Below are 21,722 nucleotides of genomic sequence, written 5' to 3' on the forward strand. Positions count from 1 at the left end.
TCGGAAACTTTGAGAAGAAACTCTTGAAATTACTGTTAAAATTTTCAAAAGAATTCCTTCGGTCATCTTTCCGGATCTTTCTAAGTAACTTTTTGTTTAGACCTTACGAGATACCTTTAGCGATTCGCATGGAATTCCTTTGAGCATTCTCTCGGGAATCTTTTCAGAAAATCCTGTAGGAATTCCTATAGGAATCCTTCGTAAATTCATTAGGAATTTCTTCTGGGAATTCCTTCAAGATTTCAGAAACTCTTTTCAGGAATTCCTTCTTAATTTCCGTTAGAAACTCCTTCGAAAATTCTTTGATATCTTATTTCATTCTTCAATAATTTTCCGGATGAATTATTTCAACTAAATTTCCGGAAAAATTCCTTCAGAAGTTTTCAAAGGAATTTTACATTGCTTTACTATCGAGATTTCTGGAGAAATTCACAAAGGCCAAAGGTTTTATGCAAGGATCCCTGGAGGATAATTTTGTAAATTATTCCCGGATGAATTGCAGAAAGTATTAAAGAAATTTTAGGAAAAAAATCCGGGAGGAATTTCCAAATGTATTTTTTGAGGAATTACCGAAAGAATTGTTCAAGGAATTTCCTAAAGAAATCAGAAACTCCTGCAAGAATTCCTTCAGGGAATTCTTTTGAAAGTCCGGAGAGTAGTAAAACAAACGCCTATTTAGTATCGGAAATTAATATAAAAACCCAAAAATATCGGAAATGCAGTCGATCCATTATCACGTTTATTCGGAAATTCTCAAGAATGCTTCATTAAAAAATGAATCATTAATAGGAGACATTTAAAAATGTTTTGAAGAATAAAAATAAGAGTGGAGAAGGGAAATCGTAGCAAATCGGCAACCAATGAAAAAAAAATCGAAGGTAATTTAACAATAAAGTGTAGAAATAATTGTTTGGATAGAGGTAAGCCAGCCTAAGGCTGCATAAAGATAATAATAATAGAAATAATTCTTCGGAAATTGCACCAGTATTCATTCATTTAATATTTCATAAATTTATTCAAAAGACATTTTTTGTAACCCAGAAATTAATTCGGTTAGTCAATCAGAAAATCTTTCAGGCATACCTTCAAAAGCTCGGAAATTCCTCCAGTGGTTCATTGCAAAATTCCTCAAAGATTTTTTAAAAAATGTTTCGCAAATAAATAAAGTAATACCTTCAGAAATTCCTTAAGGAATTCTCTCGAAAATTTATTCAAAATTTGTCTAAGAATTCTTTTAGAAACTCCTCCGGAATTCCATTCAGGAATTCCTTTATCAAAATTTTCAGAAATTCTTCTAGATATTCTATTCAGATGGTTCCTGCAATTCCTCCGGAATTCCCTCCAGGAATTTGTGAACGAATTCCTAATGAAATTTCCGAAATTTGTAGTAGGATTCTTTCGACAAATTCTCAAGAAATTTCTTTCAGATTTTTTTTTTTGGAAATTGCTTTATGAATTAGGATGATTTTTTTCATTGCTTCAGCAATTATTTCATGAATTTGTTAAAGAAATTCTTCTAGTAATTTCCTAAGTAATCTCTTCGTAAACTATAGAAAGAAATTCTTGGAATTCCCTCGGAATTGTTTCAGAACTTCATCCAGGAAGTGTTTCGCATTTTTCAGGAATCCCTTTAGGACAGCGGTTCTCAACCTTTTTCTTGAGAGGTATCCCTTCGAACTTTTGCATTATTTGAGGTACCCCCTCTTGAAAGTATTCTTCTAAGCTTCTTGAAAGATTATTTCCGAGCCCTTTGAAGGGAGACTTCCGAGCCTCTAGTACGGACCTTCTGAATCTCTTGAAAGTAGGCTTCCGCGCCTCTTGTTGAGAGGCTTTGTATATTGAAAAGACGCTTTCGAGCCTCTTGAAGGTAGAATTCCGAGGTTCTTGAAAAGAGGGTTTAGATCCATTCGAGGCATTCCGAGCCTTTTGAAAGGAACCTTTCGAGCCGCTTGAAAGGAGTCTTCCGATTTTTTTTTTGTAAGGAGGCTTCCGAACCTCTTAAAAGTAGGCTTCCGGGCCTCTTAAAAGGAGGCTGACGAGCCACTTGAAAGCAGGTACGAGCCACTTGAAAGCAGGCTTCCGAGCCTTTTGTAAAGAGCTTTCTGAGCCTTTTGAAAAGAACCTTCCGAATCTTTTGAAAGGAGCCTTTTGAGCTTTTTGAAAGAAGGCTTCCGAGTCTCTTGAAAGGAGGTTTTCAGACCTCTTAACACGAGACTTCCGGGCTTCTTGGAAGGACGCTTCCGGGCCTCTTGAAAGGAGGCTTCTAAGCGTCTTGATAAAATGCTCTTGACAGGAGGTTTTCAGGCCTCTTGAAAGGAGACTTCCAGGCCTCTTGAAAGGAGGCTTCCAGGCCTCTTGAAAGGAGGCTTCCAGGCCTCTTGAAAGGATGCTTCCAGGCCTCTTGAAAGGAGGCTTCCAGGCCTCTTGAAAGGAGGCTTCCAGGCCTCTTGAAAGGAGGCTTCCAGGCCTCTTGAAAGGAGGCTTCCAGGCCTCTTGAAAGGAGGCTTCCAAGCCTCTTGAAAGGAGGCTTCCAGGCCTCTTGAAAGGAGGCTTCCAGGCCTCTTGAAAGGAGGCTTCCAGGCCTCTTGAAAGGAGGCTTCCAGGCCTCTTGAAAGGAGGCTTCCAGGCCTCTTGAAAGGAGGCTTCCAGGCCTCTTGAAAGGAGGCTTCCAGGCCTCTTGAAAGGAGGCTTCCAAGCCTCTTGAAAGGAGGCTTCCAGGCCTCTTGAAAGGAGGCTTCCAGGCCTCTTGAAAGGAGGCTTCCAGGCCTCTTGAAAGGAGGCTTCCAGGCCTCTTGAAAGGAGGCTTCCAGGCCTCTTGAAAGGAGGCTTCCAGGCCTCTTGAAAGGAGGCTTCCAGGCCTCTTGAAAGGAGGCTTCCAGGCCTCTTGAAAGGAGGCTTCCAGGCCTCTTGAAAGGAGGCTTCCAGGCCTCTTGAAAGGAGGCTTCCAGGCCTCTTGAAAGGAGGCTTCCAGGCCTCTTGAAAGGAGGCTTCCAGGCCTCTTGAAAGGAGGCTTCCAGGCCTCTTGAAAGGAGGCTTCCAAGCCTCTTGAAAGGAGGCTTCCAGGCCTCTTGAAAGGAGGCTTCCAGGCCTCTTGAAAGGAGGCTTCCAGGCCTCTTGAAAGGAGGCTTCCAGGCCTCTTGAAAGGAGGCTTCCAGGCCTCTTGAAAGGAGGCTTCCAGGCCTCTTGAAAGGAGGATTCCAGGCCTCTTGAAAGGAGGCTTCCAGGCCTCTTGAAAGGAGGCTTCCAAGCCTTTTGAAAGGAGGCTTCCAAGCCTCTTGAAAGGAGGCTTCCAGGCCTCTTGAAAGGAGGCTTCCAGGCCTCTTGAAAGGAGGCTTCCAGGCCTCTTGAAAGGAGGCTTCCAGGCCTCTTGAAAGGAGGCTTCCAGGCCTCTTGAAAGGAGGCTTCCAGGCCTCTTGAAAGAAGGCTTCCAGGCCTCTTGAAAGGAGGCTTCCAGGCCTCTTGAAAGGAGGCTTCCGAGCCTCTTGAAAGGAGGCTTCCAGGCCTCTTGAAAGGAGGCTTCCAGTCCTCTTGAAAGGAGGCTTCCAGGCCTCTTGAAAGGAGGCTTCCAGGCCTCTTGAAAGGAGGCTTCCAGGCCTCTTGAAAGGAGGCTTCCAGGCCTCTCGAAAGGAGGATGTTTTGTCTTGAAAGAGATCATCTTCCACTCAGATGACGGTACTCATATTTTTGTTCCTTCATTTTTGTAGTTTCATGTTTATTTCATTATGTTTTTAAGTTTCTTATTTTCATATTACAAAATTTTCATATTTTCTTGCTTTTATATATTCATATCATTGTATTATGTACCTTCTTGATTTGACATTTTCATTGCCCACTACAAAACATCCCAGGAAGGAAAACTTCACAACCTGCCCTGTAACCTTTATGCAGACGACGTTCTGGCACATAACCTGCTATCTGATACTCCCAACATTGTAAATAATAATTAAATACTTTACAATTACCAGCTTCTTCTACAAGAGATGTACAGTACATCCCGAGTTAACTTCGGCTCCTAGTTGATGTTATATTCCACAAATATATATAAAATTTGATATAATTTCTTATCATAATGCTATTCATTTCACATATTTATATACAACTATCCAAATAAGAACTTAAAAAGAACGCGGTGCGTATGGTACGGTATGTCCACGCATCCTACTTCAGTGACTACTTCAACATGACACGACGTTAACAAGTTAATTAAAGGTCGCTCGACTTCTGACCAGATTTTTACTGTACGACAAATCCCATAAAAATGCCGTGAATACCATGTTCCAACGCACCACATGTTTATCGATATCAAAGTGGCATAGGGGAAAGAGGGGCAATATGCCCCAACTAAGCAATGACTGCTCTAATTTCTTAGCTGTGTCGATTTTCATGGGTATTTTTACCTCATGCAACAGTTAAACAATAAAGCTAGCTGATGCCATTTAAAAATTGAAGAAAATCTCAATAATATTGATAATATTCACATTTCAAAAAAGTGGTGATATTTCGTTGCCGGTGGCATGTGGCAAAACGCCTTAAGGTGATTATACAATCGAGCCATGTGGTGAATTTCAAATTCACCACACGGTTTTCTACTCCTATTGCCAAAAGTTCAAATCTAGCGAAATGATGTTCGTACAATGCTGAAATTAAAGTCGATTGTTTAGCATAAGTAAGCAAACGTTCTACGGATGTGTCATCCTCATGGGCGTTGTGGTTCTTTCAATTCGTGCTCTTGAAAAAATCACTACAAAAAGCACGTGGTTTCCAAGATGGCCGATTTGTGGCTTTGTTGTATAACCACCTTAAAGCTGGAAGCTCTTTGGGAACAACACACCACGCGTCGGCGAGTCAGCATTCTAGTATAGATTGTGCGTGGAGACGCGTAGTACATTATAGATTAGTCCGATTAGGGCGTTTCGCCTCGCCAAAATGTTTGCTGTTTCATCAAAATATGGAAAATGGAATGAAAAAACGCGTAAACGCTATTTTCCAAAAAATGGTCTTAGCGAGTAGTACACATCGAGCTTTTTAAAAGAATAATGGAAAACTTATAGGGGAACGGTTCGCCACTTCATCTCATAGCTCCTATATCAATCCCATCAAAAACAAAGCAATGGAAAGGAATTTGGTTTGTTTATTATTTTTGTGATTTTTTTCAGCAGTGAGCACGCATGTTGACTAAAAGAAGCGACGAATTTGTGCCGTATCTCTTTGTTTAGCGATGAGATAGATATATGTACAATGAGATGGAGATCGGAACATTTCCCCTATGTTGTAATTTAGCGTATCCGTCACTTTCCCAGATTACGGCAGTAATGGTGGACGTTAACTATGCTACAGCAGGCCAGATCACGCGCCTTTGCATATCACTCGTCAGCAGCCTCACTATGAACGTTGCAGCTCGTGAGTTGCATGGTTGATGGAGACGCATGGTTGGTTAGAAATAAGCTTACCGCAGGAGAAAACAACCGATTTTTCATCGTTTTTGAAAGTTATTATTTTATTTAATCTAAGCTCAGGGTATATCTGGGTATTATTGAGTAACGTAACGAACCTCCCACGTTTATGCACCGATCAAAAACTAATTCAATTTGAAGATGGCGGAAAAGGGATAATATAATGATCTTGGAAAATAATAAATAATAAGTTTTTGGTAAGTACTAATAACAAAGCGAATAAATTTTTTATAATTTTTACCTTCAACACTTTTGGGGATGTTCATATACGACGCAAACAGGTTTAGATCAGTTTTTGATACCCCTCTCACCCAACGTGGACAATTACCCATATAAATTTTCAAAAATTTGTACGAGCCTTGGACATTCGTCATACCCCTCCCTCACCCTAAATTGTCCACGTGGTATAAAAGACAGCCCCTTTGGGAATGGGGATAGGAAGAAAGTACAACACACCTTTTACTTGGGTAGCCTTGAAAAAATGATGATTATCTGTCATTGCAAAGTGGTCATTAGTTTGATTTTAAAACGCGAACTATGGTTTGAGACCTTAGATATTCTGTTACCAAATAAGATCCTGAAGCAGGTTTCAGGGAGTAAGAGAATGTAATGAATTGAATTTATAAAAAAATCGAGTCAAGTATGAGACACTGAAGACTGCCTTATTGTTGAGGTCGAAATACGTAGTGAAATTAAATGGGATAGTACGAACTCGTCTTGTGACAAGTGATGTTGAATAAAATTACTCGTACACTACACAAGATGTCACGAGCAAATTTAAGAACCAGTATTCTTCTATGAATATGAAGAGTGGAAGTTGAAAGGGGACAACCGATACAGTTTCGCATTTTTCAGCGGAGAAATACTGAATACAGACTCTGCAATGGCGTATTTCCACGATGAAGCTATCCTGATATGTGAGTAATTGACGCATTTTAATTTCACAGGTTACCCTATTTGCGGCTTCATATAAATAGCAACTGTATAAATACTTCCACGACGTGATCATTGAATCCACTGAATGCGAGGAAGGAAAATAAATTTCCATCTCCAACAATGGAAGTCAGACAGCGTGCCCAGTCAAGCATCCAGATCAGAATGAAAGAAACACTGTATAATAACAACCAGTCAGAAGCGTGTTCTGGTTAGTATTATATGGCAAACTTGTCAGTGGTTACATTGTTATACTTGACATAGTTCATTCAATTGTCTGTCTGAACTGGGAGGTAAAGCGTGCTTACAAAGTCTGACAGAAGAGAATAATATCTTCCATTTTAATCGGTGGCCAGGACTTTTCGAATTCTTCTGTCCTGCTCTGTTCTAATCATAAGGCAGAACTCTGATAGAGTTAGTAAAGAAATCGATTTCGTACATTGAAAGGTTTAAGCCAGTGCGGGTTGATACGTCTGTAATAAACGGTTCATTTTAGTTCCTCTAATTGATTCCACTTTTGGTACTATTAAATATACCATATGCCATATGCCAATTCACACCAAGTTCCTTTGAAAGATTGCACGATTTTACTCACAAAATAACGAGTGCAGTGGTTCTCACTATCAAAAAAAACTGTATCAAACATATCTCGACTCAGTAATCAAGGATACTATTTATCTTATCAATTGAGTACTTAAATAGATATGAATATTTTCTTGCTTTCTTTTCAGGAGTAAACTATCACAAGACAGTCAAAAAGCCGCTTGGTGCAGTTTAGCAGAACCCCGACCTATCTTTGCGCTTTTATGAGTTCTCGATCTCAGTCAATATTGGTCGGCAAATTAATTCCATCACAAATATGCACTGACAGGCAGAGGTAACAACGCATTTTCGGCATACGGTGTCCCATAATAAGTGGTCGATTTGGGTGATTGGTTTATTGCACAATTATTGTATTATACCTCCAACAAGAAATGACTGGTTGTAGCTAAATGAACTACCATGAAGCGGAAGGTAAAAATTTCTTGAGCGGTTCGTCACGCTTCTCGGAATTTGTCCTAACAAGTATGTGATGAAATTATGGAAGTGTAGAAATCACAATAATAAACAAAAAAACTCCCTGCGAGTGTCAGTTGATTGCATTGATTTTCACTTTTCTTGAGACTCTATCCCACTAAAGTAATGACGTACCTTTTGAATGAACTTCTATCAATATAATTATCCCCATGCAATCCCTGTTTCGAAATGAACAAAGCTTTCGTTTCATAAATCATCTGCAGTTGAATTTTTTAAGTAAAATATTTAATTTCTTTCAATATTTAGCTCCCAATCGCGTGCAATACTCTTTGTCTGAATCCGACCATCTCCTGTTTTGTGCGATAATTCTATCGAGCTCCCATAAACACATGTCTTAACATAACACTTAGTCCCAAATGGAATCAAAGCACACGAATTAATGACCGAGGATGTTCTTTAGCAAATACCAACTCACTTCTCTCGTTTCGGCCTGTCCTCCGGGCTGTCGTCCTTCATGAACGAGGGCTGCAGGCTGAATCGCCTCCGCAGATGTCGGCCCTTCATTTCGGAACGGCTGGCTGTTGGCTACTTTGCTCTTTAGTTGTACTAAAGCTGTTTCCCTTTTCCGTTTCCGTCCCAGTGCAGACACAACGGTCAGTTGTCTCCAGGAAGTTTCACCGAAAAAATATGCTTCCTCTCTTTGTGTGGCTCCGTCCCGATGGGTTGGGAAAGTAATTATTGCTCGATGAAGACTTTGATCAAGTTCTTTGGGATCTCTAAACCCTCGAGGTTTTATCTAGTAGGTAGGTAGGAAGGTAGGGACCACTGCTGTGTGTGCCACGGTTTCATTCGTGTCTCGATGTCCTTTGTTAGTAGCAGCAGGAGCAGTTTTAGCAAGGGGAGGAACTTTTTCCCGGCGATGAAAGTTGACCGGTCTGAAATAAACGGAGATGAAAAGAGGATTATTACGGGTGATGTTTATGTGCTTTTATGTGACTGGAACCAACGACGTCCATCGACAGGCCACAGGCGGTCGATGGACGACGACGATGGTGTGGCTTTTGGGTTTTCCCACTGAAGCATAGCTGAAGTTGTTGTGAAGTTGCGGGAGACACTAACTTCATATTAGGATGAGGAGCTCATTTGATGTGCTTTTTATTAGCAAGCAAATTAATGAAAACTCAATTATGCCAATATTAGAGATGATTGTGATGATGATATTATTATTTTTTCAGATGTTTGGGAAAATATGTTTGGCCAGCTTCATTCGAATTTATGATTCATGGAAACTGCTTTACCGAAAATGGAAATGCTACTTAGATTTGATATTCAAGGTAGGTAAGTGAAAAAATAAATGTTCATATTTATATCCTAGGTTCATATACCTATTTGAAAAAAAATGGTAAGTTAGCATCGTGCACCGTCGGCTTGGCAACGCAAAGTTCTTAGAAATTATATAATAAAGCTTGCTTGGTATCACGGATAATAGATATATTATTGCAGGTGACGTAATCTCAATGCAATCATGAATGGTAGAGCACTCATTAAAGAATTAAAATGGAATCATTATTCAATAAATGAAGTTAGGAAGAAGGCTTTTTCACCTTAAATCCGGACTATTCGACTATTAACTTGGACTATTCGATTATTAACTTCCATATCTTGCAAAATATATGTGGATCTGTAAAGATGATGTTCCCTTTCACTGTAAATAGGCATCACGGGCTGAACATCAGAGTGTTCACAGAAACCTAGATGCAAATTGCATTGAATTTAAATTTTTATTGGAAAAAGATACTCATTTTCTATAACATATTAAATATGTTTACGAAGGATTACGTCCTTCGGGAAGATAGGGAGGACATTCTGCATACTCGAATTTGAGACCGTCACGAAAAGCGGTCAGGAAGTGTGGGCTAATATCTCAGCCGTCTTTCAACCGACCATTTCACACATGATACACAAGAGAAAGTAGAGCCAAGACAAATTTTCTTCAAAGTGCAAATCATAATCGCTTGGCGACGTTGGCAGAAAGTTGGAGTTGGCAGCAGCGAAAGTGCTCGTCGAAGGAAGGCTCTGCGAATATTCACTTTCGTGGATGACGTCTCAACTCAAGTAACATTTCAAGTTCAATCCACTCTTGGAATTGTTTTCAAGATCAAGACCAAATTATAAGAACTAACAATAACAATAACTCAATATTACACGACAACCTTCTAATGACCGCCATAATAGTAAGATATAAGGGGCCCTTTCTAGACAACAGTTTTAAACCTGTTATGACAGTTTTTGAGAACCCCTTTTAAACCATCCACTTTTTTGTCCACTAGTTTGGCTGCGGCAGCTGCCAAAAGTGTTGCTTTGTAAAAAGGGAAAAAATCGCGGAAAAAATAGACTGATAATAAAAATAATGATAAGGATGTCAACACAATAATATTTATCATGATTTGCTTTCCAATATACTTTTATTGAAATAAATTGCGCGTTTGATTTTATTATGAAAGCTAGGTAAAAAACAAGACTGTATACCACGCGACAGTAAAATAATGTAGCTCGGCGCAATAAATTGAAATTAATTTTAATAATAATATTTTTTTAATAATAATAATTTTAATTAATAATTAATGTTATCTTCGCTTGTTATTTTTACTCTTATTTCAAACAAGTTAATATCATGTTTTGTTATCAATATCACGGCTTCTACTCGGGTAATTATGCATGTTACTACGAAACGTGACGATTGGGGAAGCTTGATAGATCACTATATTTTACGTAACGTATTTTATTGATATCCCCTATAGATTGTATGGGAATGAAACGCTTCACGGTTGCCCTGAGCTGTCACTGTCGTTGCGACTCGATTGGCTCCATTGACGCTTCCTTACCAAAGCGACAAACTGTCGGCTATAGCAACAACCATTTTTATGAATCGTAGTTATATAATTACTTAAAACAAAGATGAGTTTAATGATAACAAGAAAACTGATTTCGAATATGTAAAAAAGGATTTTTCTAAGTTATTTTAATTTTCTCGTCTTTAGAATCGTTTTTGCCTTTCTCGTACACCAAGGCTATATGCCCACTCCAAACATGTTGGAACTTAACTCGACGAATTGATGTAATGCCTGTTGATAAAACCTTTAAATCTTTACAATGATATGGAAATTAGAGTTTCCATTTCCCGGCCATTTTTGCTGTCCCGGGATTCGGGATGAAAATTCTTTTATATCCCGAGAAATCCCGGGAATTTCGATGTTTTTAAAAACATTATTTTTTTGTTTTGAAAAAGTTTTTTTTTCGAAGTTTAGGGATAAAGTTTATATTTTTGAAAGGCCAGATGATACAGAATTCAAATTAAAACAATTTCAATTTAAATCGATCCTTGGTTTGACTTCAAAAAGCAAATAGTATTTGCGTTTATATCGAAAAATAGAATATTGGACTAGTCGACCCGGCAGACGTTGTTCTGCATAGTAGGCGAAAATGCGCGCTGTGAACTGTCCATGCGAAATCTCCATACGAATCTTATTTTTAGTTTTTCCCGATTTACTCAACCTTACCCATGATTTTTGAATGGAAAATATCTTTGGCAACATGGCCACTAGACCCCAAACATAAAGATACTTTTTCTGAAAATGCGGAAATCGATCTACAGAAAACTAAAGAATAGCTTCTTTCAGCTTCTTGGTATTTGAGTCTGAAATTATTTCATAACTTTTTGCCTTTCTCGTATACAAAGTATACGTAAAGGCTATATGTTTTTGAAATTGTTTGGACATTCAAAAATATGTTTTGCCTTTCTCGTACACAAAGTATACGTAAAGGCTATATATTCGCTACAAAAACATAGGAGGATATTATAGGAGGCCTGGAGACCCATATACCAATCGAGTCAGTTCGACGAATTGAGGTGATGTCTGTGTGTGCATGTGTATATGTGCGCAAAAAATCTCGCCAATTTTTCAGGCACTTATCCTCGCAACAAATTGTATTCGACGCAGTATCCTGTCCCATTGTTTCCAATTGAAAATTGGCCATATCGGACTATGGGAGTTATGGCCAAAATACATTTTTGCCTTTATCGTATACTAAGTATGAGCCAGGAGACCCATGGTGAATAAACCAATCGACTCAGTTCTACGAATTGATGTGATGTCTGTGTGTGTATGTATGTGCGCAAAAAGTCTCGCCAATTTTCCAGGCACTTACCTTTAACTGATTTGCTCGCAACAAGTTGCAATCGTTGCAGAAATATGTCTCATTGTTTCCTATTGAAAATTAGCCGGATCGGGCTCAGAAGTGTACATGTCCATCGAAATATAGCCCGATTGCTTTGATTAATAATAATAATGCGATCATCGGTTGTGGTTCACATTAAGCCTACTTTGATGGTTTAGAAGTATTTGAATAATTGCTTTGTATAGTAAACGGCAAGTGCTGTTTAACAGCCACACATTTCCCCTCTTCTCAGGTATTTTTAGATGTCGTTTGATTTTTTTCCACATGAAACTCGTACTGAGCATTTTATGCGAGCACCACTAGCGCTCTTTACGAAGATTAGCGCACTAATCAGAGAACAAAATAATCACCTTCACGAAGCAACTTCAGGCCGAATATTGGCAAACGTCGCATGACTATTCAAAACATAGAATGACTTACTCAATTTTCTTCTTCACATATTCATTCATTTGATTGGTACTGGGAATGGTCACTGCGTTTAAAGAAAACATAATTGGCCTTGATTATGTTGACTTTTAGCACTAAACTTGTCCCTCAGTTCAACGTCGGGGTCAGATCTATGTGAGTAATTGTTGAAATCATCATTTAAGTGTTTAGTTTTACAGTAATTTATTAGTTTACGAAATCTAAATAAATACTCACTGACTGATATTTGATCGGAAATTGTCAATGTTCAGCCGAATATGAATATGTACGAAGTGAGGGTGACAAAGAAGGCCGATGGGCTTCACCAAAAATATTCGATTATTTCAAGCTCTGGCACTAATTCGCACTGAGCACTATATGCGAGCACCACTCGCGTTCATTCAAAAATTTGCAATAATAATTCGTACGTAATAAATGAATCAAATCAAGCATCAACACAAGGGGCACATTGCAAGAACCCTCCACACGCCAATGATATCAAACTGATCAGTTTTTTTTAACTCAACGTATAAATACTACTTATTTATTCATTTATTTATTTATTGTTTTCAAATGCACTCACCCAAATCCATTTTATTGTTTTTACAAAGTTTTTTTTCGGCTACTTTGATGGTTTAGAAGCATTTGAATAATTGCTTTGTATAGTAAACGGAAGTGCTGTGTGTGGCTGTACTGGGTTTTTCACATTTTAGAATTTCTCCTAGATTTGATTCAGATACTCTTCTAGGAGTATTTCTGAGAATTTCTCCTGGAAATCCATCGAAAAATCCATCGAGAATTTATTCAAAAAATCCTCCTGGGACTCGAACCAGGAAGGCCATCGTGATTTTCTTCAGAAATTACTTTAAAAAATTCTCCAGGAAATCCTTTGGGAACTCCTTCAAAAATTTCTTACGAAATTCTTCCTGAAATAGGAACTTCCCGGAGTAATTCTTGGAGGAATTTTCTGCGGAATATCTTGAGAAATTTCTGTGGGAATTTCAAAATTAACTCCCAGAAAAATTTTGAGGAAATTTTCAGGGGAACTTATAAAGGGATTTGTGGAGGAGTTCTTGAAATAATTTCCGGGGAAATTCTAGACGGAATTTTTGGGAGAATTCATGCAGGAATTACTGGATGAAGAAGTGGGAGGGTTTTAAGAAGAATTGCCAGGGTTATTTTTTTAAGATGCTGCTGCAAATTCCTGGAAGTAATTCTCGGGAAATCCTCTAGGGCTTTACAGATTATTTTTCATTTAAATTTTAGGTGAAGTACCCGCAGAAACCTTGAGATTTCCGGCAGGATCTTCCGGGAAAATTCTTTAAATCGGTTCCAGAGGAATTCAAAAGGGGAGTTTTGGAGGTACTCCGAAAGAGTTTTAACGAAATTTTAGGAAGATTATCTGTAGAAATCGGCAGATTAATTTGCAGACGAATTTCGCAAGAAATTTCCGGGAGAATTCCCGAAGAAAACATCCCTGAACAATTTTCCGTGAGAGTTCTTGGCTATCGAGGGCTTCCACGTTAGCCACTGAAGAAATTCGTGGTGGAATTTCTGGAGTAACTCCAGAGAGAATGTTGGGAGGAGTTACATGGGAATTTTAAAATCTGGGGAAAGTTATGGGAAATTAGACGTAGATATTTCTAAGGGAATTTCTGAGTAAGTTGCTGAAAAAATCAACAAAAAAGGGACAATTTTGAATATATTTGAAAGATTTAACGTAGAAATATTTTAAGATTTAACATAAGCAATAATTTAAGATGGATGTTCGAAGGAATTTTCCATGGAAAAAAATGTGGATAAATTTGACTAGCACATTCCTATGAGTCCTAGTAAAAGTTTTGGAAGAATTTCTGGAGGAGCTTCCGGATGATAAGAATTTCTGGATAAACTTCCGAAGGAATTCCTGGAGGAACTTACGGAAAAATTCTTGGAGGAAATGCTGGAGGAACATGTGAAGGAACTCTTGGAGGAACTTTAAGTGGAATTCCCGGAGGAACTTACGGAAGAATTTCTGGATGAGCTTACGGAGGAATACCTGGAGGAACATCCAGAGGAACTCCTGGAGGAACTTACGGAGGAATTCATGGAAGAACTTCTGGAGGAATACCTCGAGGAATATGTAGAGGGATTCCTGGAGGCACATGCGGAGTAATTCATGGAGGAACTTACGGAGAAATTCCTGAAGGAATTCTGGATAAATTCCGGAAAATTTCTAATGCACGAAATTAATTCAAGCCGCCGCCAATCATCAGCCCTTTTAATCTTAGAAGGAACTCTTGATTGATTTAGTAGAATGCAGTGATGAATCTTTGAATGAACTGCTGGGAATAGACCTTAACTATTATATAAAATAAATAAATAACTGAAAAAAATAATAAAATAAATGAAAATTTAAAAAATTTATCCTCGTTTTGGTAACTCTGCTAATTTTTTTCTCAATATTTTTTTTTCAAGTGCATAGATTGGAACTAAAATAACTGTAAAAACAGAATATGTAATCAGCTGTTTCAGATGTTTCAGCTGTTTCTTTAAATTGTAAATTGTTCAAAACAATAGTATAATATGTGTTACGTAAAATTGTCAAACATTTATGACCAGGCTTGTAAATATTCGGCAGCACTGGATGAAGGTGATGTTTTTTTTTATTTCATTTTTTTTTAATTTTCTCTCTTCCTTGAAGGTGATTATAGAATGAAGCCAGAAATCGGCCATTTTGTAAACCACGTGCTTTTCCAATATTTTTTTCAAGCGCACGAGATGAAAGAACCATAACGCGTATGGGGCTGAAATAATGGTAGATCGTTTGCTTAGTTATGCTGAACAATCATAATTTGAGTTTCGGCACTTTACGAAAACTATTACGCCAGATTTGAGGTTTTGGAAATGTATGTAGATAAACGTGTGGTGAATTTGAAATTCACCACGGGCTTGATTCTATAATCACCTGAAATCGATCTCACATTCCCAAAGAGGGAGGGAAGTAAACAACAGAACTAACATCACCCAGTGTGCCACGAATATGAAATTCACCACAGTCAAATGACAAAAAATTACCACGCGTTTATATGGGCCACTCACATTCATGCAGTAACGCATAAACTGAGCAGCCTGTCAGAGCGACTTGTGTTGGGTTGAATGCTAAACTGAATTCTCGCTTAACTTTTCAGGACCTAAGTACCATTTGTCTCATGAATTCATTTGAGTCCGGCAATCCACAGCCTACGGCTTTTTCTGTTGATTGCGCTATTCAAATTAAATCATGAAAAAACTGTTACTTAGGTCCTTTTGAAAAGTTAAGCGTGAATGGTTGGAGCTGGAATGTTTTTTTGGCTGCGGTGTAGTGCTCACGACGGTGGCGATGAGACCGGAGAATATGCTGAGATCCATGTATTTCACTACATTGACTTTGACATATTTCAACCCTGTTTATGATACTGCTTTTTTTAAGTTTTCTACTAAATTCAAAACAATAATGATGTTTAAATCAGATGTCAGATTATTATGTAGTATGTGGAGGACCCCACGCATGAGCAATGATCAAAACATATTCAAATTTTAACCAAAAAAAATATTTTCTTGGTTCACATACTATCAAGGTAAAATGTACGTACAATCGAGGGTACGTACTATTGCGGGTACGTACTATCGAGTTATGCCTGTAGTGCTTTTTTGATCATCTTAGGAAATCTGTGTTGCGTCCATTTATCTGTGACACGAATGTACCTACCGTTAAACCTTTATATGACTATTAGTATTTTATCCAGCATCAAACAGGCTTATTGCAAAAAGTGACCAAAATCCGTTGGTTTTGTAAAATATGCCAAAAATCGATACTATGCCGAAAATTCGTCCAATATCCCATTGAAGCTTTAGAAAAAATATTTTTCTTTTCTATCTATGTTTTTATGATGAATGCCACCATTTATAGCAGGGTTCATAATTTTGCCCAAAAAATACGTCCTATTGTGCCGCCGTAAAAAAACAGGTTGAAGGCATTTTCTTCAAAATGGAAATCATAATTTACCATCATAATCTCGTCGTCAAGAGGCAGCACAAGCGCTCGTCGAAAATTTATTTCAATTGTTGAAAACAAATCGGTTCTTTTCAGACCCATCACTTTATACAAGAGAATGTTGTTCCAAAGTGTAAACCATAATCATTTGGTGACGGCAGAAATTATCCGTCATTAGCAACGCAAGCGCTAGTTGGAGGGAAACGCTGCAAAATGTATTCGCATGGGTGACGTCTCCATTATCCAGTGGCTGACGTTGTCCTCAATGGCAGTCAAGGAAAATTTTCCTTCAAAATTCTGATTTTGTTTCTGTTTGCGATTGGAAAGGTGCTATATTGAAAACAAATCGATTCTTTTCAGAACTCACATTTTATACAAGAGAAGAATGAGCCGAGACGAATTTTCTTCAAAATGTAAATCATAATCACTTGAGTTTGAATCATCATTATTTTAATTAATATTAGCTACCTTTGTACACATATTCAGAATTTAGAAATAAAATCTTCTACAGTTTACGTAATCCTACGTCCAATTGGCGGTCGTGTCTCGGATACAACATTCTACTTTTTTACACATGTTGGTAAGTCGAGCTTGACCGTCTGTCTGCGCTAGTTCTTAGTTCAAAAAGGAAGCTTTTATAAGCTAGAAATCATGGAAATTGATTGTGACACTACGGCAAGCACTTTGAACCCATTATTGTTGTCTGGTATATTGAAGGTTAAGTGAGTAACATCTCACGGTGAAAAGGGATGAAAGAATGTCTGGAATTCAGTCTGAATTATTTTCTGTTTATTCTCACTGATTTTTGCATCACTCATAAACATGCATAGAATTTATATTTAGATTTCTATTTCCAATGTATTGCATATCTCGTGCATTTATGTATTTAAATTTCATTCATCAGCCGACTCTTCCGCAACCGTATAATCTGCAGTTATTCGAAGTGTTTGCAATCGTTCTCCATTCGAGGCAATGGTGATCAGTCGTCCATTCCATTCCACCCCAAAATGGCTCTGCTGGCAGATCGATTGGGGTGGGTAATGAGAATTTAATAGAATGAATAATTGAATTTGAATTGGTCGGATGGTTTGCTCTTGCAGCTCGTATACCCTCGACCGACGTTGCCTCGGTCTCGTCATTCCAGGTGAATCGTTTCCACGACCCGGGTAAAGCAACAAACAACCCGGGTGCGGTCTCTGTTTTTCTCCGACTGTGATTTGTTTTTTCTGCCATTGTCGGGTTCCGAAAGGCTATGGGATCAGTTCTGCAGCTTTTTTTTAACGATTTTGTCCAACTCCCACTGAACACTTTCTCTGCTGATGACTTAGCAGATGTCTTTCAGTGAGGTCCGTTGGGTCTCTCGAGCGGACTGTGCCCTGAAATAAACGGCTCGGAAAACCTCAAGTGAATGCAGTTAAAGCAGAATGATATTGTGGGCAGGAGAGAGGCTTTGACAGCTCTTCTGTAAACATAATTAGTTTGCTTTTTCATGGAATATCCATCCGAAAAAACGGCCATCTTGAGACTTCGTTATGTTTTGTCTTAATCTGTTTACTGGAGTACCCCTGTCCTCGAACTTTGCACCTCAGACAGATATTTCGGTCAGCTGGGCATTTATGCTCATGCCTGCATACACGCTCAACTGAATCACAACCGCAATTGCACCCGGCAAAACAAAGGGGAAAGATAAGTTCTGCCTTTGAGTGGACGAGCAACGGCAATTATTGCATTCTACAGGTGGGAGTCGTTTGTCTTCATGCAAACTTTTCACTACCTACTCGGTAGGGGGAAATCTCTGGCCAGGAATTATCTCTGGCTGATGGGTTACGTTCTGGGAAAAAGAGAAATACAATGCAAATCGGATGAATTGATTTGAATTCCGTATGAGGGGGATGGCTCAATTGAATTGTTTTACAATTGAAATTAGTTAGAAAAGAGATTGCTCTTTCTAGCAGCATTCTTTTATGATCTCTTGATGGATCAATGATGGAGTTATTTCACAGCTGACATTTGCATTCTACTTAATTAGTGTACTCCGGATTATGTAGTTTTTATTTCAATACCTTTACCCTTCCTTATCATGTTGTTCACTTCTGCGTAAATTATCTGCTGTTTTCTATATCTCCTGAAAAGATGGTAGTTTTTATCATCCCAAATAGTACTCACAAGTTAATATTATGCAAGTATGGGTGACAAAAATTTCATAAATATGACAATTTTTGCCAAATCATGATAAAAATGTGCAAGAACTTGCCAGAATTAAGATTGGTCACGGTACTAATCAAATACTGAGTTCTAACTGAATATGAATCCTTGGCATAAGACTCCGCATATGCATTGGAATGCAATCAGAACAATTTCATTGGTAGGGAACGTTGATTCTTGTTGTACGTAGCTTGTACTGCAAGTCTCGGTTAGATAATCGCTAATCGTAAGCCATACATTCCAAATAAGCCTACGAAAAACCGTTTTCCAGTCCAGCACTAGATGAATCGAGCAACAATCTTTCCCATGGCTTACCCACTTAAGCATTCCATCGCAACTATTCTGCCTTCATTTACTGTGGCACACTAACTCTGACGTTCTGGGCAGCAATCGCCAAGACGTCAATTATTACCCAATTATGGTTCAAATTGTTACGATAATTCCAGAGAACTAGTTTTGTACGCCCACACCAACAAGCTGCAATCGATGTGCCTTTCGGACGGCATTGATTGATGCGGACGTGGGAAGAATTTATCGCATCAGTAATTAATCACCTGCCGTAATGGTGTCGTGCAGTTGGATACATGAATTAACCCTGATTCCGAGAAATCTGCTTTGCAAAATGAACTGCGTTGGTTGATTCGATTATCCTCGCTTGTTCGGATCGATTTGATGGAATGTTTACAAAAGGGCTTTCATCGCGCCGTGGCAGTCGCATGATGAGCATCAATTAGCATTTTCAATTGCATTGAATCGAATGGTGGATTGTGTTACGTCCACAGATAAACATAACAAATATTCAGCATGCATCCTGCAACAAAAAGCCTTTATTGCATCGATTGTATCTCTCATTTTTCTACATTTTTTACAGTGTTCAACAGTACTGCTCGAGAGCAGCAAACACTTCAATAATGTTGAAACTGTTGATTTTAATTGGTTTGATGATGATGAATATACTACCCGGTGACTATAAATAATTTGTAGTACACAAGTAAACAGATCTTATGCACAATCTTGTTCATATGCGTGATAATAATAGATGCCAGCTTCAGTCAAGTGTACTTTTTCTTGAGATTACGGAAATAAATAAATTGATTTCCTTAACCATATTGCAAAACATTCATTCCAAATTAACGTTATTACAACTCCCGCATATCTGTAACAATTTTAATGACATCCTGGAGCGAAACATCCTTTTGGCTTGCCTTCCTCAGTGAACCAACATTAATTTTCTCCATTTTGCATTACCGTCAGAACAAGTGGTCCCAATTTCCTGCCTCCCCGTAGGTGTTCCATCAGGAGACACTTTCATTCGCTCTGCAAAGTTCCAAGCCCGGTTCTTTGCCGTTAGTCGTAATCATAATCATCATCATAATCAGAATCGCTTTATTATTAGCATCCTTCGCATTTCAACTTTCTACGGGCGGGCGTGACGATCGATATTTCTCACTTCCGACCATCGTACGCCCGCCAGACTTCATTGGCATTTTCACAGATTGGTATTGATTGCAAAAATATGTGATTTCAATGAACCGGAGCCACTATTGGATATTCTGTTGTAGGTGGGTGGTTATAATTCAGCCATAAAAATGCTTTCATTTCAAAATGAGAACTTGTCATAAGACGAATGGGTACTATAAGCTCTATCTGGAATAAGGGCGAATGTAGCAAGAGAGGATTCTCTTCGTCGACTTCCCCTGTTCCCCCCTTCATCTTATAGCTCCGATATTCACCCCACGAAAAACGAAGCAATGAAAAGGAATTTGATTTGTTTCTTATTTTTGTGATTTTTTTTCAGCAGTGAGCACGCATCCCGGGAGCGGATAGACGATAATGGCTCATTAAGGTCACTCCTGACGGAATCCAATTTTCAAAGTACTCGCGTTTTCAAGGGCACACCATTCGATACGGAAGCAACGCACAACTGTCATTTTTATTTTATCAGCTTTGCTGCGTCGCAGCATGCGGAAAAAATAAAAATGACAGTTGTGCGTTGCTTCCATGTCAAATGGTGTGCCCTTGAAAACGCGAGTACTTTGAAAATTGGATTCCGTCAGGAGTGACCTTAACAGCAAAACATGTTATTAACTTGTTTGAACTAAGAGTAAAAATAACAAGGGAAAATAACAAAAATTTGCACTGAAATATTATAATTTATATATATAATAATCTAAAATATTAGGCTTTGCCATTAACAACAACTTATCAATATCTTAAGCTTTTAGTTTGTTCTTAAGACGAGTTAATACAATCCCATTGAATTCCACCACTTAATTGTATCTTGACAGATACCTATTTCGATAGATACGTATTCGATAGATACGACAGATACGTAGTACGAGACACTGAAGACGGCCTTACATTTGAGGACGAAATACGTATCTGTCAAGATACAATTAAGTGGTGGAATTCAATGGGATTGTATTAACTCGTCTTATGACAAGTGAAGACATTCCACTAAAAAGCTCAAAATAATTTTCTTATCAGTTTGTTCTTGTTAAAAGCAAAACCTGATGGTTTTATGATATTTCGGTGCCAATTTCAGTTATTTTCGCTTGTTATTTTTACTCTTATTTCAAACAAGCTAATATCATGTTTTGTTATCAATATCATGGATTCTACCCGGAATGCTAGCATAAAGAAGCGACGAAATTGGTGCCGTATGACTTTGTTTCGTGATGAGTTGAATATATGTTCAGTGAGATGGAAAACAGAACAGTTACCCTAGCCTGATTTTGTCTATTTAAAAAAAGGCTGATTTCAAAAAATTAATATCCTTGGACATTTATCGCTAAACTTTTCAAAAGGACCTAAGAAACATTTTTCAACGAATTAATTTGAATAGCGCAAACAACAGAAAAACATGAAAGCTTTCGATTCCAGAAACTCAAATTAATTCATGAAAAAAATGTTACTTAGGTCCTTTTGGCTAGAATGGAGGAGAATGGACGAAACCCGCCCTGATTCAAAGAAAGAAATAATTTATTAATTCAAATACCTATGAAGCATTAAAATAACCAAGAATAATCCCCCTACCAGGGATGATACTTGATACATTTCTCGTGCATTTAGGAAGTTTATGAAAACAATCACATAAAAAAGGTGTAAGATTGCACTTTTGGTAAATGGGTTTAATTTTTTTATTGATTTATTTATTTTTTTAAGAGGTCGCAAGGGAAGAAACCGATGCTTTTTCAATAACTTCAAAAGACAATATCCAATCGGCCCAAGATCGAAGCAATTCAACATAAATTCGTCAAATCTTAAAATATTACAGATGTCTTCCTAGTAATTACCGACGGCGACAAAAGACTGTTTTTGAACAAATTGGCACCGAATCTTTTGATTTCTTCGATACTGCTCAATAGATGTTGGCAAAACTCAACATCCTGGGGCACTTCTACTTTGAAAACTGCAAGAAGTACTTCATAATTGCTCTTCAAATTCTTCATACA

At 38.1% G+C, this 21,722-nt stretch overlaps 1 protein-coding gene across 2 annotated transcripts in view; it reads right to left on the minus strand.

The window, feature by feature from the left end:
• The window catches only part of LOC134226196 (GTP-binding protein Di-Ras2), a 406,254-nt gene that overhangs the window by 61,709 nt on the left and 322,823 nt on the right, over nt 1-21,722 (minus strand). The window contains exons 1-2 of one of the 2 annotated variants that reach the window (XM_062706810.1): nt 8,523-8,660; nt 7,879-8,338 (exon numbers count right to left, since the gene is read on the minus strand). In XM_062706810.1, the coding sequence (XP_062562794.1) occupies nt 7,879-7,967 (89 nt within the window). In that variant the 5' untranslated portion in view covers nt 7,968-8,338; nt 8,523-8,660. Of the gene's footprint in view, nt 1-7,878; nt 8,339-8,522; nt 8,661-21,722 lie in introns of those variants that run through there. The other variant, XM_062706809.1, reaches the window with a different exon arrangement.

Source organism: Armigeres subalbatus, chromosome 3, assembly GCF_024139115.2.
Source record: "Armigeres subalbatus isolate Guangzhou_Male chromosome 3, GZ_Asu_2, whole genome shotgun sequence".
NCBI classification, from domain to species: domain Eukaryota; kingdom Metazoa; phylum Arthropoda; class Insecta; order Diptera; family Culicidae; genus Armigeres; species Armigeres subalbatus.